The sequence below is a fragment of the Eleutherodactylus coqui genome, chromosome 13, assembly GCF_035609145.1.
Source record: "Eleutherodactylus coqui strain aEleCoq1 chromosome 13, aEleCoq1.hap1, whole genome shotgun sequence".
In the NCBI taxonomy this organism is placed as follows: Eukaryota; Metazoa; Chordata; class Amphibia; order Anura; family Eleutherodactylidae; genus Eleutherodactylus; species Eleutherodactylus coqui.
The window spans coordinates 12,336,646-12,361,250 of record NC_089849.1 but is presented as its reverse complement, the minus strand read 5'-3'; the positions used below and the strand labels follow the sequence as shown (position 1 = coordinate 12,361,250).

At 45.5% G+C, this 24,605-nt stretch overlaps 1 protein-coding gene across 1 annotated transcript; it reads left to right on the top strand.

Annotated features, from left to right (window-relative positions):
- The first annotated feature begins 5,327 nt into the window (after window positions 1-5,327).
- On the top strand, window positions 5,328-23,933 carry STMN3 (stathmin 3). Its single transcript, XM_066588011.1, has 5 exons — window positions 5,328-5,566; window positions 15,364-15,459; window positions 15,539-15,714; window positions 16,907-17,098; window positions 23,593-23,933. Exons 1-5 carry the CDS (start codon window positions 5,548-5,550, stop codon window positions 23,650-23,652), a joined length of 543 nt encoding a protein of 180 aa, XP_066444108.1. The 5' UTR covers window positions 5,328-5,547; the 3' UTR covers window positions 23,653-23,933.
- Window positions 23,934-24,605: the final 672 nt, after the last annotated feature.

Below are 24,605 nucleotides of genomic sequence, written 5' to 3'. Positions count from 1 at the left end.
TTCAAATCAATTTCTGAATTTTTATGAAGTTTAAAAAAAAACAAGAAAAAAAACATGATTGGAAAGACAACATTCCTCTTGACCTCCTTTAGACCTTTCATATCCTCCACTTATGCAAGAATCCCGCTCCAAGGTTCATTCCATTCTTGAGGGTATCAAAAATGGCCATAAATTTACACTCCCCAATTTTTATGTGATGCTGAGACTTGAAGTTGCCCTCACATCTGCTCTATGCTGTGTCCCTGAGCACAAAAATGTATTGCCACAGGTAATTCCGTCTTTTCCTCTATAATTGAGTGGCGATGAGATCTCATCCTGGCTCTCAGTTTTTGTCCTGTTTCCCTGATATAAAGCCCCCCAACAGGACATTCACTGCACCAGATAAGGTACACAACATTGGATGTGGAACATGTGAATATCCAAGGGATCTTATAGTCCTGCTGTGTTCCTCAGATTTGGGGGTTGCCTGTAACACAGAAGGGGAGGGTCCAGTAAATTAATTCTCAGACAGTCATCCGTGTGTAGGGTATGATGGAGTTTCATTACCTGTGGCAAAACATTTTTGTGGTCAGGGACAACAGAGACACAGCATAAAGCAGATAGGAGTTATCATACTAAAGGGCAACTTCAAGTTGCAACGTCACAGAAGAATTTGGGAGTTTAAATTTATGGCTATTTTTGATACCCTCAAGAATGGAATAAATCTCAGAGCGAGATTCTTGCATAGGTGGAGAATATGAAAGGTCTGAAGGAGGTCAAGAGGAATGTCCTTTTCCCAATCATTGTTGGTTTTTTTTAAACTTTATAAAAATTCAAAAATTGATTTGAAAGAATGCCGCCATCCAATAGGTGGTGGTGCAGAACTATTGTTCCATCTTCTTTATGTGCAGGGTTAAAGGAGAGATAACAGACATCATAATCACATTCCTTACCTCAGTGGACTGATTAAGTATTTATTTCTCTGCTAAGCTTGTCTAGTAGTGTCAAGAGGGATGTCATCTCTGCATTTGTATATGTATATATATGTGCCCCATCCAAATCAGTTTCATTTAGCCTGATAAAGGGTAGCCATTAAAAGCTATCATATCTACAAGATTACTTGATTTCTCTTGCTGAGAACAATCACAATTTGCTCTACTGGCTAACACGGTACCAACCCTTTTTTTTCATTTTACATTCTTAGAACCAGAGTTAAAAGCCCTCTTCCTCCCCGGTGGGAGCATCCATTTGCTTTGTTGAAAAGAAAAATTCTACTCTTTGAACGTGCATTGATTACCAAGAACTAAACAAGACTACTATTAGGAATCGCTATCCTCTCCCATTAATCCCAGAATTGCTGGAGAGGCTTCTAGCAGCTAAAGTCTTTACTAAACTAAACTGGACATCAGAGGAATATATAATCTGGTATGGATCTGCCCTGGACATGAATGGAAGACAGCTTTCAGAATAAGATATGGACACTTCAAGGCTCTAGTGATGACTTTCAGTCTCTGCAATGCTCCCGCTGCCTTCCAGCACTTTATCAATGATGTATTTCGAGACCTGTTGGATCAATTCATAGTGGTATATATCGACGACATCCTCATCTTCTTTGACAATTTGGAGAAACACTGCAGGCATGTTCGAGTGGTCTTAGAACGACTTCAAAAGAATGACCTCTACATCAAACTAGAGAAGTGTTAGTTTGAAGAGACCCAAATGCAATTCCTGGGATACATTATCTCTCAAGACGGTTTAAGTATGGACCCCAGCAACATTAAAGCCATCCTGTTTTGGCCAATTCCAAGAAATTTGAAGGAAGTACAGAACCTGATTGGTTTCGCGAACCTTTACAAAGGATTTATCAAGGACTTCTCAAACGTCATCCCCCTCATCACCTCCGTCACAAAGAAACTGCACATGTTTTCCTGGTCCCCAGGGGCACAAGCCGCTTTGGAAACTAAAGACGATTTTTACTTCAGCACCAGTACTGATTCACTCAAGACCAGAATTGCCTTTTGTTGTAGAGGTGGACGCCTCTGACTCTGCTGTGAGAGCTGTCCTGTCACAGCTAGTCAGAGATGAGAGGCAACTACATACTTGTGCATTTCTGTCCACCTTATCACCCATGGAGAAAAACTATGACATCAGGAACAGGGAACTTCTGGCCAGTAATAGTTCTTACTGAGCATAAAAAGTTTGAATTTCTCTGTACTGCCAAAAGGTTATCTGCTAGACAAACAGGATGGGCTTTGTTCTTCTCCAGGTTTAATTTCATTGTGTCCTACAGCCCTGGTTCCTGAAATGGCAAGGCAGATGCATTTCTGTCCCCCAAAATGTTTTGGACATCCTGCACTATGAAGACTTTCTAACAAAGCTTAAGGGAGGATACGAAAAAGACCCACTCTTGAGTCATCCTTCTAAGATGTGAAGCTTTTTTTACAGATGGGCTTTGGAGGCAAGAACAACAACTACTATATGTTCCCAAGGCTATTTGATTCGAAGTCCTTAAACTAGTCCACAACTCCAAACTTGCCGGTCACCTTGGGGTCACAAAGACTTTAGAACTTTTACTTCACTGCTTCTGGTGGCCTGACTGCAGGAATGATATAAAGAAGTATGTCACTTCTTGGGAAGTATGTGCTTGGAACTAGACACCACGAGCTCGCTTTCTGGGTTTGCTATAGCCCCTTCCAGTCCCATCCATGCCATGGGTATCTATATCTATGGACTTTATAGTGGATCCCCCCCCCCCCCCAAAAGGGATGACTACCATCCTTGTGGTCATGGACTGACTTACGGAGATGGCTCACTTCATCCCCATGGAAAAGATTCTCCCCACCCAGCACACCCAGAGTTGATGATACGGGACGTGTTCCGACTACATGGAATTCCTGATGATGTGGTCTCTGACAGAGGGGTTCAGTTCACCTCAAAATTCTGGAAACACTCCTGTACAGCCCTGGTAACCACCATGAAGCTCTCCTCTGCCTTTCATCCGCAGTCTAACAGCCAGACCGAAAGAACACATCAGACTCTGGAGCAGTATCTCCACTGCTTCATCTCCCATCTCCAGGACGATTGGGTGGATTACTTATTGACAGCAGAGATTACCAATAATAATGTTGGACTCCGTTCTACGCTAATTATGGAATGCATCCTGCCTTTATTCCTGGCCTCCTTATCAACACTCCTGTGCCGACTGTCACCCACAGACTGACAGCATTGGTTAGAACTCAGAAAGAGTTAAAAGAAGCATTAAAGGGAGGCCCAAGATGCTTACAAAGTGGTGGCAGAAAAACACCGGCAAACTGCCCCTGCTTCCAGGTGGGAGAAAAGGTGTGGTTAAATTGGGGCAAACATTTATCCGGCCTTTTAAGATTTCCACAAAAGTGGGCCAAGTCTAAATCTGCTCCCTGGCAGATTTAGAATCCATCTGGTGTTCCACGTGTCGTTACTCAAGCCGTTTAAGGAAAACACATTCCCTGGAAGAAAACTCCTCTGCAAGGACTCTAGAAACCATAGAGGGAATCTGCAATACCTGGTCCAGTGGATAGGATATGTCACAGAGGAGCCGGCCTCCAACGTTCATGCCCCTCAGCTGACAAAGGAATTTCACTGTAGGTACCCAGGTAAGACAGCTCCAGGAACAAGGATGAGATTGGTGTCAGGACTCGAACTCAGGACCTCTTGCACTCCACCTGTGGGCTCTCACTGCTGAGCTATTCAGCCTGTGGACAGTTCCCTTGCCTGCCTCTCAGCTGTGTTTGCTGATCCCAGTTACCTTTGTTCCTGCCTTCAGGTCCTGACCTCGCCTCTGTCTCAATTGTACTTCCTATAAAAGTCTGGCCCTGACATTCTCACATTGTGTGATTATTCTGCTCCACGGTGTTTGATCCAGTTTCTCTTCAGCCTGCTATTTCTACAAGACTCCTTGATATCAACTTCTGGCTTCCCTCTAACTGCGTTACCCGCCTCAATCCATTGTACTGCAAAACGAAACTTCCCGTTGCTGACTCCTGGCTTTTCATCTGACTACGTTACCCACCTTATCCATTGTACTGCAGACTGATACTTCCCGTTGCTGACTCCAGGCTATCCTGACCACTCTCTTGTCACCTGTATGGCTGCTACACTCGGGGCTCCTATCCAGTGCCGGTAAGACATTACAGATGGAGAGATAGAGAGATAGGGGATAGATATAAGAGAGACAGATATGAGAGAGAGGAGATAGATATGAGAGATAGTAGATATGAGAGCGAGATTTATATATATATATATATATATATATATATATATATATATATATATGCGATAGATATGAAATAGACCAGTATGAGTGATAGGAGATAGATATTAGATAGAGACATAGATAGATATTGGATAGCTAGATTGATAGATATTAATCAGACAAGCAGATAATAGTTATATAGATATGATAGAGATAGGAGATATCTATCTATCTTATATCTATCTATGAGACAGAGAGAGGAGAAAGACAGATATGAGAGAGAGATAGTAGATAAATATGAGTGAAAGACATAGATAGCTATGAGATAGATAGCTATGAGACGAATATGAAATAGATAGATATCAGGTAAATATGAGTTAGATAGGAAGATAGTAGTTATATAGAAATGAGAGAGATAGAAGATACCTATCTATCTATCTATGTATCTATGAGATAGATAGATAGATAGATAGATAGATAGATAGATAGATAGATAGATAGATAGATAGATAGATAGATAGATCGATCTGATAAACAGGTAGATACTGGTTAGATATGAGATAGATATGAAATAGATATTAGATAGATATGAGTTAGACAGGTAGATAGTATTAGAGTATTATCAGCATTAGAGAGAGAGAGAGATATGCAATAGATATTAGAGAAATAAATTAATAGATAGAAAGAGACAGATAGTAGTTATAAAGATATGAGAGATATAAAATAGATATTAGACAGATAAATAGATAGGTATGAAAGAGACAGGAGAGAGGTAGATAGATATGAGATAGATATTAGATTGATATATATGAGAGAAAGAGAGATAAGAGATAGACAGGTAGATAGTAGATAGATCTGGTATAAGAAGGAAAGATATGAAATAAATAGATATGATAGATAGGAGAGGGATATGAAATAGAGAGATATAGACAGGTAGATAGTAGTTATATAAATATGATAGATAGATGACTGCTGTTATTAAATAGTGGTGTTGGGTGGGCGCTGACAGAGTGGGGGTTGGTCCTTGCTCTGACAATAGTTGGGGGAGGCAGCAGTGCTGGGTGTGACTCTGCATTCATCCACCTCTATTAGTGTTTGCAGCCGCAGAAATCTATAAGAGCAGATCCCAGAGCCTTCCTGCTGCCACCTCCATTGAGGGTGACCCGGAGTCCCCCACCCTGCTCTCTCCTGCACCGTCCACCCCACCTCCACCTCTGTCTCCTCCTCCCTCTCTGCCTGGATCCCCCTAGAGCTGAGTCAGGCGTTACCTCTCCCTTCCACAGCATTGCAGTACTCCGCCACCCAGCACCATCTCCACGCCGCATCCTTTCAGCACCATGGTCAGCACCGTGTCAGGTAGGCGCTGTACAGCCGCCCTGGTAGCATCAGCCTTCTCCTCCATCGGCTATTATACAGCAAGATGCTCCATCCAGGGATGAGGATAAATGACCCCCATATACTTGCGGACTGCCAGGTCTCTGGGTGTGGTGGATGGCTCCTTGTTCCATATTTCTACATTGTATGGATGGGAAGTGCATGCTTAGCTATGTGTGTGATATGTGTGCATCCTCCGACATGTATTCCACATCGATGCACATACCCATACCCACCCCTCTACCTATATGGGCTGAGGCTGTCTGTATGCTTGCAAATATCACATTTTCTTCCTCCTAATGCATTCAGGTATTGAATGTGGTAATAATGAGGATAATGATACCTGAGCCCACAGCACATCCGCTGTCTACAGGCATGTGTTATATAGACCAGCCCATCCTCACTGCCTATACATACATGATATCCATGCACATTCATATACATATATGCCATCAGCCCCCCCCCCCCCCATCCATGGTCTTTGCAGGTACATTCATATACATATATGCAATCAGACCCCCCATCCATGGTCTATGCATGTACATTCATATACATATATGCAATCAGACCCCTCCCACACACACTATGGTCCATGCATGCACATTCATAAATGCAATCAGACCCCCACTATGGTCCATATATGCACTATCAAACCCCTAACCATGGTCCATGCATGCACATTCATATACATATATGCAATCAGACCCGCCACCCATGATCTATGCATTCATATATGCCATTAGCCCCCTCACACAATGGTCCATGCATACAGATTTATATACATAGATACAATCAGACCCCCCCCCCCACTATGATACACGCATGCAGATTCATATACATATATGCTATCAGCCCCCCCCCAACTATGGTCCATGCATGCATACTCATATAGTTACATGCAACCAGACCCCTCGCCCCCCACTATGGTACTTGCATGCAGATTCATAGACATATATGCTATCAACCCCCCCCCCAACCATGGTCTGTGCATGCACATTCATATGCATATATGCTATCAGCCCCCCCCCCCCCCCACACACACACACACTGTGGTCCATACATGCAGATTTATATACAACATATATGCTATCAGCCCCCCCAGCCATGGTCCATGCATACATGTTCATATGCATGCATGCTATCACCCCCCCCCCCAAACACACTATGGTCCATGCATGCACACTCATATAGTTGAATGCAATCACCCCCCCCCCATGGTACATGCATGCAGATTCATATACATATGTGCAGTCAGACCCCCCACCTATGATCTATTCATGCACATTCATCAACATATAAGCTATCAGCACCCCCCTATGGTCAATGCATGTACATTTTCGCTTTTGGTGATAATTTCCCTTTTAGCAGCATCACACAATGCAGTAGGAACCTGTTTTCCTGCCATTGATTGCACCCCTCGCCCACACAGCTATACTGGGTGTCTTCCACCTGCATGGGTGGGATTTCTAAGGACAAGGCAGTCAACACTTGGTTCATTAAATACCATGCAGACAGGTATCTCAGCTGCTATTATACCATGACAGGGGTCTTATATTTATTTTCCTAGGGAGTGGCTGCTTCTTAGGGCAGCTCCATATCTTGCCTTTTATTCATCCTACTCAGTATATGTTGCACCAGTCCCTGGGGATTGCACCCCCTTACAATGGATGGATGGTGCAGACTAGTGCATGTAATTGTACCATTAGGGTATTCGAAAAAGCTCCAGCCATCCAACCCTTCCTATTGTCTCTGCACAGCCTGCAATGCTTTGGGTGTCCAACCTCAAGGCAGGGATTGATGGGTGGAGAGCACTGAGAATGCCATAGTAAAAGAAAGGAGGGTGGGGGTCATTAGCTGTAGGACCTCTCTGGAATTATTGTGCATTGGACGGTGCAGGAAATGGGAAGAATTCCGACTGTTGCTGTTGTATATGAAAATCTATAGATGAAATGCTAGATCTGTTGCAACCGGTCACAAAACAAGATGTCTCCTGTTCTGCAGCAGCGGTGGAGCTGGGAACGTACATCCTGTTCTTGGGAGGTGGTTTTGTTGCATCTGTGCTCTGAATGTAATACGTGAAGCTTCATTACTGCACAATGCATTGGAAAAAGGGGCTCTAAACCGGTCGCCGGCAGCAGCTTATTACAGTGGAGGAGCATTATAAGAGGGGCAGCTGATAGCAGTCACCTAGGATGTAAAGGCTGCATCCGTGCTGGAGCGTTATAAGAGGAGCGGCGGATATTAGTCATCGACATGGATGGAAATCATAGGGGAGTAGGGAGTTTGCTGGATTTCCTGTCTTATATCCCGATGAGGAGCACTACAGTAACATCCTTTCACCAGTATGAGATAACTGATAACAGAGAACAAAAGATTGCACAGAAATGGAGAGAGGACAGGCTGTAGGTTTGGTGTCCCTTTGCAGTGAGCTGTTTCCATGGTGAAAAGAATGACCTGCATGTTGGAATTCTATGGAAATTACTGGGAGGAGACGTATAGGCCCAAAGGAAATGGCCGGGAAGACCGCAGGTACAGGTGGAGCATTGCAAAGAAGGGACAGATAGATAGATATGCAGCAGTTCAGATTTATATGCCATTCAGGGTCTGGGAAAAGCCAGGTGACAACACTTATGATCATTGCAATGGCAGCGATGAGTAGTGGTCATCCAGCTCAGTTACCCATTTAGGAGATCAACAGAAAAGTCATGCAAGTGTATTTATTGTGCCTCTTGCTGCAAAATTCTGGAGTCAAAAAGTTGCAATTTCAACGCAAGTGTCAAAATCGTTACTTTTTCGAGTTGTACGCTGGGCCCCAACACTCTTCCATAAGTAGGCGGAGCCTTATGTTTAGGGACATGGAGGTGTATAGGCCATCACATATACTTTTATTAACTCCATAAGCTGACATAAATGATAACTGAAACTCATGGCAGTTTGGAACTTGCATAGTTTTTAATCTGGCAAACGGAGATGTTGCCATTTCTGGCAAATGTATTAAGAGGCACTAGCCAGTCTAAGTAAATATGCCCCATGATAACTATAAAAACTACTACTTTTGCTTAAAGTGTATTTACACTTTCAGATGAGTTTTTGGCATTAACTGCTGTAGGTGTACTTGTATCCTGTATTTAACACCAGTTTTCCCCTTTACGGGCTCCATCTCTAATTCTCAGTCTTCCTTAAGCTAGTGGGTGTAGACTATTTGCTATGATGTCTTTTGTACACTGTGCACAGAGAAATGACATCAGTAAATAGGATAGTGTGCAGCACTACTGAGCAGTGTAGATGTGATTCCCGTCTAAAGCACTGCTGAGCAGTGTAGCTGTGATTTCTGTGTACAAAATGAATGAACAATGTAAATGTGATTCCAGTGTACAGCACTAATGAGCAGTGTGGATGTGATTCCTGTCTACAGCACTACTGAGCAATGTAGATGTGATTCCAGTGTACAGCACTAATGAGCAGTGCAGATGTGATTCTTGTTTAAAGCACTACTGAACAGTGTAGATGTGATTCCCATGTACAGAATGACTGAACAATGTAAATGTGATTCCAATGGACAGCACTACTGTGCAGTGTAGATGTGATTCCTGTCTACAGCACTACAGAGCAGTGTAGATGTGATTCCACTGTACAGCAATACTGAACAGTGCAGATGTGATTGCAGTAGATGTAAATCACATACTATTAGCTTCTGCAATGTCTGTGAGTCTCTCTGCTTCTCTTTCCTGACTCTTCTCCCTCACCACTCCATAGACTTCAATGTACAACATTTGAACTGACTGTAATACATCTCAGTGTCCCTTTTACTAGAGATGGACATTACATGACAACAGGCAGTGAACAGCAAATAAGAAGGAAAGGAAACTCCTAGTGACGAGCACTTTAGAGGGATTTTTCAGCATAAAAATGTCCTTTTACACGGATTTACTGATTTGTACTTTTACTAGTCATCACAGTGGCTGTTGTATTAACACAAGTCGTCATCATTTAATATCAAATCTCCACCTTGAACATGATTTTAAAATTTACAGATAAAATTGATCTGCCTATAAAGTTGATTCACTGTGAGTGCAGCTCTGAAGTACAATATGGGCTGTAACTCAGGATCAGTACAGCATAAGTGATGTATGTACACAGCGACTACCTCAGCAGAACAGTGAGCGCAGCTCTGGAGTATAATACAGGATATAATTCAGGATCACTACAGGATAATTGATGTATGTACACAGTGACTCCAGCAGCAGAATAGTGAGTGCAGCTCTGGAGTATAATACAGAATGTAATTCAGGATCAGTACAGGATAAGTAATGTATGTGCACAGTGACTCCACCAGCAGAATAGTGAGTGCAGCTCTGGAGTATAATACAGGATGTAACTCAGGATCAGTACAGGATAAGTAATGTATGTACACAGTGACTCCACCAGCAGAATAGTGAGTGCAGCTCTGGAGTATAATACAGAATGTAATTCAGGGTCAGTACAGGATAAGTCATGTAATGTATGTACACAGCGACTCAGCTGTTCACATAGATTAATTTTCTATTTAAATGTTCACAAGAGAAGGAATTAGTGACACACGTATCTTCTCATGTGGTTCTGATATAACACTTGCCCTCTAGGACCATCTAACATGGGTACCACCTATATTAACATGGATTGTCATTTTAGGCCATCATCGGGCCACGTCCGGTGTACATGAAGCAGAAGGGTCCCTGTCCTGCTATTCCCTTTGTAGCCAGTCATCTCCCTCATCTTCCTATTGTATACCCTGGACGCCTGTGTGCTCTGTTGCCAGCTGCCTGTCATGTCTGGCATTTGGTAATTAAGGCTGAAAGCTGGCGCCAGGCTCTCTCCTCCCTAGGGGAGGGAAGCTTTTACACATAGCAGCTGAATAGGGCTGGATGTTGGGCAGAGGCGTTGAATGTCCTTGGTGACATCTGAGTCTCAGAGCCATGTCTGCAGCTCAGCGCCGTTGCCTTGCTTGCACCTTAATCTGGTCATTATATCGCTGCTTGCAACACGTAATATATCAAATACTTCAATTACCTGTTTTTCTGAAATTGGAGTCACCAGCAGGTGTATTCCTAGAACACTGAGCACCGGATGTGGTGCTGGTCCTGGACAGCAGGGCCCGGGGTCTGTCACATGTTATGGCGACATGTTGAAATCACATGTATGTCTAAGGAGAGTACATATATATTGCATATAGTGCCCCTCTCTATACAGGTGCTGGTTCAGAGCTTGCATGGCACATGATGAGATCCTCCTTCGTCCACAGACACACACTTTTAATTTCTTCTTTTGACCTTGTCCTGCTCATACAGCTGTTGTTACAATGTATCAGTCTAGGCAATCCCTTGTGAGTCACATAGTTTCTTGCCTTCCTTGACCTAGTCCTTCTCTTACAGCTGAGGTCTGTTACAATGTATCTATCTTGACAATCCTCTTTGAGCTAAACAGTATCCTTAGACCAGTTCTAGTCCCGCTCACACAGCTGAAAGTCAGTCTAGGCAATCCTCTGTGGGCTAAATAGTGCCCTTTATCAGTCTCTTGCCTTCTTTGATCTAGTCACACAACCTCCTGCTCACACAGTTGAGGGCCAGTCTAGGCAGTTTTGTGTGAGCTGACTAGTGCCCTTCGGTGAGTTCTTGCCTCCTATTACATTGTTCTATTCACATAGCAGAAGGTTTGTTACAATGTATGAGTACAGCCAATCCTCTTTGAACTATAAAGGACCAGCTACTTATTTCCATAAGCCAGTCCTGCTATCACATTTTACAATATGTCAGTTTAGGCATCCTCTTGTGAGCTTAGATTAGTTCTTGCCTTCCTTGATCTAGTCCTGCTCCTACACTGTAGGTAATCTGTTGGGAGCCAACTAGTGCCCTTAGGTCAATTTGTCTTCTTCATTCTAGTTTTTCTCACACAGCTGAGGTCTGTTATAATGTAGCTACCCAGACAATCCTCTGTGTGCTATACAGTCCAGTTCGTTATTAGTGTATCTTGACTCCACCAGGTATTCCTGGTGAAGCTAAGATTGACAGGGGGGTGACGCTCCCTGTACCTGATTGGCTGGACAGGCTTTTGGCTGGCAGGTCTTGCAAGGTCATTGAAGAACCGTAAAAGAAAAAGGCATACAGCCGCCGCCAGCACTGTAGCGGCGACGGGGGCAGGGGGGCAGAAGGCCGAACCCCCACAGCCCCCCGTGACAGTAGAAAAGCTGTGCGCCATCAACAAAGTGAGCGGCCGCCGTGCAGAATGGAGGCACAGCTGAAAAGTGAGAGATGTCAGCGTCTGGCCTGACAGAGGTGTTACGCGTGCGGCGGAACAGAGATCACTGCCGCCGGTCGCGAGGGAGGTGCAACATAACACAGAGAGGTGAGCGGCCGGGCGCGTAGCCCGCATGCCACTGATGTTGCCCGGGACGGAGCACAGAGGCTTCCATTATGACATGTAAATGCTGCCATCTTACACCGGTAACATGGCAGCATTTCCAGGTAATGTAAGCATGTCAGCGAGTGGAGAATTGCAGTGATTCTCTGCTCGTGGACACGGTGCTGGCGCTTTCCATAGCAACTCTATGGAAAGCTTCAGACCGCGTGATTCGCCGCTGATTTACTGCCGGCAAAATCACGTCCGTGGACAGGGGGCCTAAGAACTATAGTAACCCTCAGGCTAAAGCTGGGACAATCTATCGCCACTGTGCTGCTAGGACCTTTCTTACTTTAGCCAATCGGTAGCTGGGAGTGTGAGAGGGGCGTTACTCCTGTCAAACCCCTAGCTTCCGGTGGCGTCAAGACGCACTAATACCGTCCAGTTCTACTCCTGTTCACACAGCTGAGGGTCAGTCTAAGCAATGCTCTGTGAGCTAAGCAGAGCTCCTAGATCAGTATTTTGCCTTCTTTGACCTAGCCCTTCTCACATGGCTGAGGTCTCTTACAATATATGTCTAGAGACAATCCTCTGTCAGCTGAACGATGTCCTTAGTCCAATTTTATTCCCTCTCACACAGCTGAAGATCAATCTATGCAATTCATGGGTGAGCTAAATAGTTCACTTAGGTCAGTTCTTGCCTTTCTTCACCTTGTCATGTTTACGAAGCAGAAGGTCTGTTACAATTTATGAGTACAGGCAATCCTCTGTTAGCTACATAGGATCCATGCTCCAGTTATGAAAAACCTACCACAGCTTTTTTTTACTAAAATACTAGTCTAGGCACTTTCTTGTGGGGAAAGCACAGTGTGCTTTGGTCAGTCCTTACTGTCCTTGATCTAGTCCTGCTCCTGCTAATATGTTACAATGTAGAAAAAAGGCTAAAATAGGTCAGCACTTCCCAATAGAAATCTATAGGTGCATGTTAAACCATGGCTGCTACATACAATAGAAGCAGAAACCAAAAAGCGGCAACAGCACTCGTAATACATTTACTATAGATGGTATACATACCTATAATAAATACTCGAACCACATTACATAATGCAAGGCTCTTGGGATATAATTTGATCAAATCATCATTTAATGTGGTTCGAGTATTTATTATAGGGATGTATACTACTGATAGTAAATGTATTATGAGTGCTGTTGCCACTTTTTGGTTTCTGCTTCTATAATGTTACAATGTGTCAGTCCAGGCAATCCCTTGTGAGTCAACCATATCCGTAGGTCAATTTCTTGCCTCATTTGACACAGTCCTGATACAGCTTAGTTCTGTTACAATGTATACATGTATACATCTAGACAATCCTTGTGAGCTAAACAATGTTCTTGGGACAATTCCAGTCCCTCTCATGGAGGGTCAGTCCAGGGAATCCTCTGTGAGCTAAATAGTTCTCCTAGGTCAGTTTCTTATCATCTTTGACTAGTCCTCACACAGCTACAAGTCTCTTATAATGTATCCATCTAAACAATCTTCTCTGAGCAAGAAAGTACCATTGGGTCAGTTCTGGTCCTGCTCACATAGCTGAGTGTCAGTGTGGGCAAGCCTATGTGAGCTAAATAGTTCCCTTGGGTCAGTTCCTGCTTCTTGTCACCTTGTCCTGTTCACACAGCAGAACGTTTGTTATAGTTCACGAGTATAGCAATCCTCTGCGAGGTACAGAGGGCCCTTGGGCCAGTTATTTAATTTGCTATCCTAGCCCTGCTAACACAGCTGAGGGTCAGTCTAGGCCAGTGGTGGCGAACCTATGACACGCGTGCCAGAGGCGGCACGCAGAGCCCTCCCTACTGGCACGCGGCACCATCGGCCGCTCACCACTTTTGAATACCGGCAGGGGCTGTGGCTCCTCTGCTGGCATTCACTCAGCTGCGCTGCTAGCAGCACAGATCCCGGCGCACACTGCAATGTCAGTGTGCAGCCGGGATCCTCCTCCTCCTCCGACGTCTCCTTGGTAAGCATATTAACTTTTTCCACAACACTTCTGTCTTATTCAGCAGGTTGCTGGAATTGCTGAATAGGGCAGAAGTGTTGTGGAAAAAGTTAATATGTACTCGGTACTTGTGTATTATGTCGCCACCAGAAGTAAGGGGTGGCGACATAATACACCTGATTCACGCCCCAGCTTCTGATTGGCTGGGGGCGGAGGGCTGAGGCGAGGCTGGGAGCGCCGGCACAGGCAGCGCAGGGCTTGGCCAGCGGCCCCGGCATGGAGGACAGCGCTGGGACAGAGGACAGTGGCGGCAAAGGCTGAGGTGCAGGAGAAGAGCGCACCACAACTGTGAGTGGGGAAGGGAAGGCCGCTATGGGATGTCACTATTACGCTGGGGGCCGCTGTGGGGGGTCGCTATAACGCTTGGGGCCACTGTGGGATGTCGCTATTAGGCTGGGGGCCGTTGTGGGATGTCGCTATTAGGCTGGGGGTCGCTGGGGGATGTCGCTATTAGGCTCGGGGCCACTGTGGGATGCCACTATTAGGCTGGGGGCCGCTGTGGGGGGGTCGCTATTATCGCTGGGGGCCGCTGTGGGGGGTCACTATTACTGCTAGAGTATGCTTACATGTGGCGGAAATGGGCAGGGCTCTTTCAAAATAGACAGCATGCAGATTTTGACTGCTTTTTGGATGCGGAAATGCTGCAGAGTTTTCCACATAAAGTTCCACTGAGGACATTCTGCAGTATTTTCGCATCCAAAAAGCAGTCAAAATCTGCCCACAGTCTATTTTGAAGCGGCCCTGTCTTTTTAAGAACGACGGAGGTAAAATCTTACGTCGTGATAAGCCCCGCCCCCTGACATGTTGGCACTTTGCAGTAAATAAGTGGGTTTTGGGTTGCAATTTGGGCACTCGGTCTCTAAAAGGTTCGCCATCACTGGTCTAGGCAATCCTTTATGTTGGGCTTGGTTCTTTTCCTTGCCCTTATGCACAGGGGCTTATTTGTATTGCGGAATCCGGAGGAGGCATCCACCTCCAGATTCCGCAGCAAATATCGCCCATAACATGCTATGGAAAAGTGATTCTTCATGCACATGAAAAATTGCAGCACGCTCCATTTTTGCACAGATGGCTTCCATTGAAGTCAATGGAAGCCGTCTAATCCACGATCCTTCAGCATTTGACATTGTGATGACGCGGGTAAAGCAGGAGTTTGAAAAAAAAACCAAAAAACTGTACTGCGCACATCCGATGGCGAGCTAATGTTACAATGCAGTGAGGAGGGAGCTCTGAGTAGGTTGGCAAATATGCAGCGTATTATCAAGTACGATTCTCTGGCAATGAGTATGAGTATGATGTGGTGTCACCAGCAATGGGCCTCTTAACTTAGTCACCCCTCTTCTCTTGCAGCCTACAAAGAGAAGATGAAGGAGCTGTCTATGCTGTCCCTTATCTGCTCCTGCTTCTACTCGCAGCCTCACCCCAAGACAATCTATGAGTATGAAGGTCAGAAAAGCTCTTGTACCCTTCTAAGAGCACCTTAACTCAGTGACATGATACTGATGATGGTCTTGTGTGTCCACAGACATGGAGGTGAAGGAGCTCAATAAGAGGTCGTCAGGACAGAGCTTCGAGGTGATCTTGAAATCTCCTTCAGACTTGTCCCCGGATGGTCCCCCACTGGCCATCTCTCCCAGGAAAAGGGAGGTTTCCTTGGAAGAACTACAAAAGAGGTTGGAGGCTGCTGAGGAGAGGAGGAAGGTAACTTGTGGACGGGGTATCTTTATAGGGCGTTTCCAATACTCTTTTTATTGATCACCTGTCCTCAGGATAGATCATCTATACCAGATCCTTGTGGTTCTGACACCCAAGACCCACCAATCACCTGTTGTCCCATGTCGCTACATTCCCATGTATATAATTATACAGTTGGTATAAGTTATACATCCTGTATACAGTGATATGAACCATACTGGTATAACTTGGGTATCTTCTGTATATAAATATATATGTACAGCTGGCATAGGTTATACATCCTGTATATAGTGATCTAGAGCATGCTGGTATAACCTGGGTATCTCCTGTATATAATTATATATGTACGGCTGGTATAAGTTATACATTTCCCTGTATATAGTGATATGGACCATACTGGTATAATCTGGGTATCTTCTATATATAATTATTTGGATAGCTCGTATAAGATATATACCTCCCTGTATATAGTGATAATTATATATGTACAGCTAGTATAAGTTCTACATCTCCCTGTATATAACAATATGGAGCATGCTGGTATAACCTGGGTATCTCCTGTATATAATTATATATGTATGGCTGGTATAAGTTATACATTTCCCTGTATATAGTGATATGGACCATACTGGTATAATCTGGGTATCTTCTGTATATAAATATATATGGATAGCTCATATAAGATATACACCTGCCTGTATATAGTGATATTGACCATGCTGATATAACCTGGGTATCTTCTGTATATAAATATATATGTACAGCTGGCATAAGTTATACATCCTGTATATAGTGATCTAGACCATACTGGTATAACCTGGGTATCTCCTGTATATAATTATATATGTACGGCCGGTATAAGTTATACATTTCCCTGTATATAGTGATATGGACCATACTGGTATAATCTGGGTATCTTCTGTATATAAATATATATGGATAGCTCATATAAGATATACACCTCCCTGTATATAGTGATATGGAGCATGCTGGTATAACCTGGGTATCTTCTGTATATAATTATATATGTACAGCTGGTATAAGTTCTACATCTTCCTGTATATAACAATATGGAGCATGCTGGTATAACCTGGGTATCTCCTGTATATTCATATATATGTATACAGCCTGTATAACCTGGGCATCTTTTGGTATATATGGACTTTTTCTACCATATGACTTGTCTTTTTCCTCTTAGACCCAGGAAGCTCAGGTGCTGAAGCAGCTTGCTGAGAAGAGGGAACACGAGAGGGACGTTCTGCACAGGGCAATAGAAGACAACAACAACTTCAGCCGAATGGCTGAGGAAAAACTCAACTACAAGATGGAGCTGAGCCAGGAGATACGTGAAGCCCACTTGGCGGCTCTCAGGGAGCGTCTCCGTGAAAAGGTACTGGTTTCTCTTTATTTGGGGATCCATCAAGGTTTTTTTTCTAATATATATCGTATAGACAAATAAAGAAGCCTCCACAAAGAAAACAGGGAGTGCGACAGCGGCGGTGGGTTTTGTATCGTGCCGCTCCAATCATACTTATTGCCTCTATTACAAATTCAGTTTATTTACCAAATTTACACAAAACAGTCAAACAAGGAAAATGTAAATGGCTGAACACAACAAGGGTTTATCAAAAATACACCACAAAAGTCCACTTTTACTGACTCCTACCTTCTCATGATTATCCCCCCCCCCCCCATGACAAACAGCTTTAGTACTTTGATGCATCGCCAGACAGCAGCTTCTGACAGCGCTCCTCAGGAGTCTTACCCCGTTCCGCATGGACACTGGCCTCCAGGTCATGAATATTCACATCCCATTAAAGATTTTCTATGGGGTTCAGGTCAGGCGACTGTGATGCCACTCCAGAATCTTCCAGGTAACCAAGTCTTGGTGGACTGTGAGGTCTGCTGCGATAATTGTCCTGTTGGGAGGTCTAATGACGCCGGAGCTTCAGCTTCCTTACAGAAATCTTGACATTTTCTCCTCGGATTTCCTAATACTTGATGGAATCAATTTTGAGCTCCACATGCTGCAGGTTTCCAGTTCCAGAGGAAGCAGAGCGGCCCCAGAACATCATCGAGCCCCCGCCATTCTTCACTGTAGCATCACTGAGCCCCCGCCATGCCTCACTGTAGCATCACTGAGCCCCCGCCATGCCTCACTGTAGCATCACTGAGCCCCCGCCATGCCTCACTGTAGCATCACCAAGCCACCGCCCTGCTTCACTGTAACATCACCGAGCCACCGCCATGCTTCACTGTAGCATCACCGAGCCCCCGCCATGCCTCACTGTAGCATCACCGAGCCCCCGCCATGCTTCACTGTAGCATCACTGAGCCCCTACCATGCTTCACTGTAGCATCACTGAGCCCCCGCCATGCCTCACTGTAGCATCACTGAGCCCCCGCCATGCCTCACTGTAGCATCACCAAGCCACCGCCCTGCTTCACTGTAACATCACCGAGCCACCGCCATGCTTCACTGTAGCATCACCGAGCCCCCGCCATGCCTCACTGTAGCATCACCGAGCCCCCGCCATGCTTCACTGTAGCATCACTGAGCCCCTACCATGCTTCACTGTAGCATCACTGAGCCCCCGCCATGCCTCACTGTAGCATCACTGAGCCCCCGCCATGCCTCACTGTAGCATCACCGAGCCCCCGCCATGCCTCACTGTAGCATCACCGAGCCCCCGCCATGCTTCACTATAGCATCACCGAGCCACCGCCATGCCTCACTGTAGCATCACCGAGCCCCCGTCATTCTTCACTGTAGCATCACCGGGTCGCCGCTATGCTTCACTGTAGCATCTCTGAGCCACCACCATGCTTCATTATAACATCTCTGAGCCACCACCATGCTTCACTGTAGCATCACCAAGCTTCCGCCATGCTTCACTGTGGCATCACCGAGCCACCACGATGCTTCACTGTAGCATCACCGAGCCACCACCATGCCTTATTATAACATCACTGAGCCACCGCCATGCTTCACTATAGCATCACCAAGCCACCACCATGCTTTACTGTATCATCACTGGGTCGCCGCCATGCTTCACTATAGCATCATTGAGCCACCACCATGCTTCATTATAACATCACTGAGCCACCGCCATGCTTCATTATAACATCACTGAGCCACCGCCATGCTTCACTGTAGCATCACCGAGCCACCACCATGCTTCATTATAACATCACCGAGCCACCGCCATGCTTCACTATAGCATCACCGAGCCATCGCCATGCTTCACTGTAGCATCACCGAGCCACCACCATGCTTCATTATAACATCACTGAGCCACCGCCATGCTTCACTATAGCATCACCGAGCCACCGCCATGCTTCACTATAGCATCACTGAGCCACCACCATGCTTCACTGTAGTATCACTGAGCCACCACCATGCTTCATTATAACATCACTGAGCCACCGCCATGCTTCACTATAGCATCACCGAGCCACCGCCATGCTTCACTATAGCATCACTGAGCCACCACCATGCTTCACTGTAGTATCACTGAGCCACCACCATGCTTCATTATAACATCACTGAGCCACCGCCATGCTTCACTATAGCATCACCGAGCCACCGCCATGCTTCACTATAGCATCACTGAGCCACCACCATGCTTCACTGTAGTATCACTGAGCCACCACCATGCTTCATTATAACATCACCGAGCCAGCGCCATGCTTCATTATAACATCACTGAGCTACCACCATGCTTCACTGTAGTATCACTGAGCCACCACCATGCTTCATTATAACATCACCGAGCCAGCGCCATGCTTCATTATAACATCACTGAGCCACCACCATGCTTCACTGTAGTATCACTGAGCCACCACCATGCTTCATTATAACATCACCGAGCCAGCGCCATGCTTCATTATAACATCACTGAGCTACCACCATGCTTCACTATAGCATCACCGTGCCATCGCCATGCTTCACTGTAGGCAGGTGGTTCTTTAAAGTGTTTGCTTCATTCTTTCTCTGTAATGACACCTACATCAGGTGCTTTTTAGTGAATCCGCAGAACCATGATCAGATAGGTGATCACAGAGTAGTGAGCACCACGGACAGCCAGACAAGGCTTGACAATGATGTAGTAGAACTGTGTAGGTATCAAAAGATGTAGCAGAGCAATGCCAGTAGCAGACGATGTAGCAGAGCCCAGCAAGTAGCAGGCTAGAGAAGACTTGATAATGCAAGGTGACCTGGTTTAGCAGTTTACAGCACCATAACAAGGAGTAACTGCATTGATACTCAGGCAGATTATCAAGACATGCTTGTAGAATCATATAATGACCTGGCTGAGACCCCAGAGGCGTGCAAGGAAATCCCAGCAATATGGTGCAAAGTCCGCAGAGATGCAGAAGGACGGTGCCAAAACGATGACCTGCAACTAGCCTTATGATTAGTGTAATAGGAGAAAGCATCCTTCTCAATGTGTCCCTGCAGAGAAGGCTCAACACACATGGGCACCAGACTTGGAAGTGCAGACACCTCTAGTGGTGGACTTGGAAGTGCAAGACACTCAGCAGGCACTGCCAGCAGACTGGGCACAACCAATGGTACTGAGGAACACAGCTGGTGGTGGCGACTTATTGAGAACTGCTGCCACTCTTGTCAAGTGATGAGGATGCTCTTTCTTCAGAGACGTCTTCTCTGGACAGACTGGTAGGGTTGGGGATCACCGCTGTAGCGCTGCTGAGTTGGCTCTGGCTCGAGTAAACCAGGTTCACAATTTCAATGGGATGGTTCAGGGACAAAGGAAATACGGCCAACACTTCAAGTGTCCGCTGGCATCCTTTCTCTCACAGGGGCGATGTCAGTTGCACCCACACTAAGCCCATCTCTTTTGCTATAGCTGGCAGGTTCTCCAGGTCTTGGAGGACAAACTGGACAGCTTGGGTGAAGACGACCCCTCTGAACACAGTAAAGACATAGGCCAATAGGCAACATGCTGGATCTTCCTGCAGAAGATACGGTAACATGACCAAGTTCCATTGAAGAATAAGAGTCATATGCAGAAGGAAACTTCGGATTGGCAGGAACTGATATCTGGCGGGAGAAGCATAAAAGGCTCTCCTTTTCTTTAGATCTTTATTTCTGAAACACAGATCCTCTTGGGTAGAGGGAGAAATTAAATCATCCAGAGAGGAGGGAATATTTCACCCAGCCAGTTCATCTTTAACCCCTTTAGGACTAAGCACCGTAAATTTAGAGCACTTGGTCCTGGGCTTTAATCCCAGACGATAATTAAGCCTCTTCTGCCTTCTGCTTTACAGGCTGCACAGCACTCGATGAGCGCTATGTCGGGAAGAGAGAAAGCGGAAGTGTTACTTCCCTTATTGAACCCGGCGATGACGTGACCGCCGGGTGTCCCCTGCCACAGCAGAGCTGCAGGGTCCTAGCAGATCCAGATCAGCTCTGATTGTGACTACTGTTACTAGAGGGAGATGATTTCCCCTGTAATTGCAGCTCCTAAGGCTGCTGCTCCTACTGATGCCCCAATTACAGTAGAAAAGTGTGAAATAAAAAAAAGACTATACAAAACAAAATGAGGAACCCATTCCTGTACTTTTTAAGCATAATATACTCATTTTAAGAATAAACAACTATAAATTAAGAAAAACTGGGTTTTTTTTTAGCTTTTTACTAGAGATGAGCTAGTAAACTCGCTAAGGCACATTACTCGAGCGAGTAGTGCCTTAGCCAATTATCTCCCCGCTCGTCTCTAAAGATTCGGGGGCCGACGGGGGGTGGGGAGCGGCGGGGGAGAGCGGGAAGGAACGGAGGGGAGATCTCTCTCTCCCCCCTGCTCCCTGCCGCAACTCACCTGTCACCCGTGCCGGCCCCCGAATCTTTAGAGACGAGCGGGGAGATACTCGGCTAAGGCACTACCCGCTCGAGTAATGTGCCTTAGGGAGTATACTCGCTCATCTCTACTTTTTACCCCTAATAAAACTAAAGAACGGAAAAAAAAGTCAGTGAAAAAAATTTATTAAAAAATAGCCCAAAAAAAAGACAGCAAAAATAATTGTGTTAGCTGAAGAAAAAAATAGGGCTGTAAAACCACCAGATGGGTAAAACCCCTAAAAGGTATCTGGTCCTGAAGGGGTTTACTATGGAGGGCGAGACCGGAGGAGAACACGGCCTGCAAGGCTTCATTGGTCCAGGATAAATCTGACGCTGAGGTGTAGAATTTGATGACATATAGTCCGACTGTGGAAGTGCGCTGGCACAATAGGGCAGCAGCATTGAAGGTGGCACAACCTGGCACATAGCAAGAAAACACCGCAGTGAAGACACAACCAGATCGCCACGTTCCCAAAAGGGCGATGCCGCGGCCAGAGCTTCACCCGTGGGCAGTGACCATGTGCAGGCAATCAACACTTGGTCCAAGAAGAGGAGCACAATGTCCAAACTGAATGGGGCATTGAATCTGAAGTCCCGGACGGGTCTTTGGGTTCCCATCATGAGGTTGAGGGTTTGAAGAGGATGCTGAACCCAGAAGCAGGAGATGACACGTGTGCCTTCTGAAGGGCATCCATATGAGAATAGACCTTAGTGACTGGGAAAGCTCTAGCTGACATTGGGAGATGACATTTCCGAGATCCTAGAAGTCCATGGACCGTCGCCTGTGCTGTGGAGCTCGATCCATGGCCTGAGTATACTGTAACAACACTTCAGCTGTTGTTTCGTGGATCCTTGAAACTATGATCAGATTGGCCATCATGGTGTAGCTAGCATCACAGACGGTTAAACAAGGCTTGATGATGATATAGCACAACTGTGAGGGTAGCAGCGCAATGTAGCAGAGCTGGGCAGGTAGCAGACGATGAGGCAAGCAGCGGTCTAGACAATGCAGGGCGACCTTGTTCAGCAGTGTACAGCATCAGAACAAGGGGGGACTGCATTCAGGGCTCATGGCCACGGGCGTTTATTTCCCCACGTATTACGCGTGCAATGCATGGCCGCGTAATACGTGATGGATAGAGTCAATGAGCATGTAGACACTCCGTGTTGATACACCAAAAAAATTGATTGCAGCATGCTCTATGTCTCGGCATACTACGCAGCGCGAGCCCTATACATTTGTATAGAGAATGTATGCAGGATCATATAAAGTCCTGGCTGAGACTCCAGAGAATCTGGTGGTAGCTTCATCCTTCTCCCATGTCCGGGTAGTTCAGCCCGTGTTCCTGAAACTTTGGACTTGTGTATCTCTAGGAACATTCAGCGCCCTCACCATCTTTCTGTATCCTTTTCCTTGATTGTTCAAGGCAATGATGTCTTCTCTTTATTCTTTGGACCGCTCTCTTGGCTTAGAAATATGGCTAACAAGCAATCAAACGTCACAGGCAACAAAGCTCTCGCCAGTCTAGATATTTGATGTGTTTTATCTTAAACACACCTGATGCGAGTAATGAACCTCTTGATTAGTTGCACCAGGTGTGCTTGAGACAAGATCGGATTTACAAATGTATGCCCTAATGAGGAATTCTATTCAGGGGGTTGAATAATTCTGAGACTGCTGAGTCAGTAAAAGTGTCCTTTTGTGTTGAATTTTTAATTATTTACCATTAATTATAGTAGTTGGACTGAGCTATTTAAATTGTTCTTGTTCAGTTTGTAGACTCAGCAAGTAAACCTAGTTTGCATTGGGGGGACGAATAATATTGATTGTAACTGTACAATACCCCGCAACAATCAGAATTGTGAATTTGCTCACTTTAAATAGCTTTTTCCTCAATTTCTTCAAGATATCTGCTTGCTGTCAATGAATGGAAACTACCACTAACCCACGCCAAATGTATTAGTCCAACTTTAGGAAGTCTTAACCCATTGAATGACAGTCTCTCTTTATATTGTTTCAGGAGCTTCATGCAGCAGAGGTTCGCAGGAACAAGGAGCAGCGGGAGGACATGTCCGGATAGAAGCCGCCGCAGCTGTAGACTTCCATGCCAGCTCCCGAAAAAAAGAAAAGAACAGCAAACAAAACTATTTTATGTACATGTCATTTGTCACTTCATATCACAACCCCCCCGTCTGATCCTCCCCCATATCCTGATCTGTCACCGCCATGACCCGTTCGCCCTGGAGTAATGAGGTCCATAAGGTTATGCCATACGGTTCGCACGTCCGCAGATTCTTCCAGAGAATTACGCCCCTGCATATTTTATTTTTAATCCATATAAATTACAAATTGTTCGACCAATCAGCGTCCTGTTCATTGTGTGATGTAAGCAAGGGGTTAAAGGGTTAAAACAGGATTTAAAGGGGCCAGTCACAAGGCTATGACACCAGAACTAGTGGGGGTTACAGAACCTGATAAGTAGCCCCATGCAGTGAGCCTTGCCTCCTCGGGGCTTTGTGGAATGGCTGGGGTGTTCACAAAATTGGAGTGGCATATGTGCCAAGCTGGCACTCAAAGCCTCCGTATTTGGTTTTTATGCAGTCCGTGTGCCATCCGTTTTTAAAATCCTCAGGCTAGGCCAGCAATATAAGACTGGTGGGGATTCGACGCTCAGGACCCCTACGATTAGCACAGTGAGCTTCAGTGGTTACCAGGCACAGTGCCGTACACTGTATAGTGGCTGTGCCTGGTATAGCAGGTCAGTCCCTTTCACTTGAGCTGCTCTCAGGCCCCGTGAACATTTAGGGTGCATTCACACGAGCGTAGGCGTATTTACGTTCGCACATGCGCAGCGTATAATCGCCGTAAAGAACGTTTTTTGGCGATCATGATCAGAGCTAGAAAGCGTATTATCGTTTGTTCCTACTTTGCAAACTATCTTTTCGGCCATCGAATATGCGTTGGCGCGTATTTCGGTCGCGTATGTTCCGTTTTTTTCGGGTTGCCGTTTTTACGCGCCGTAAAATCGCCCGT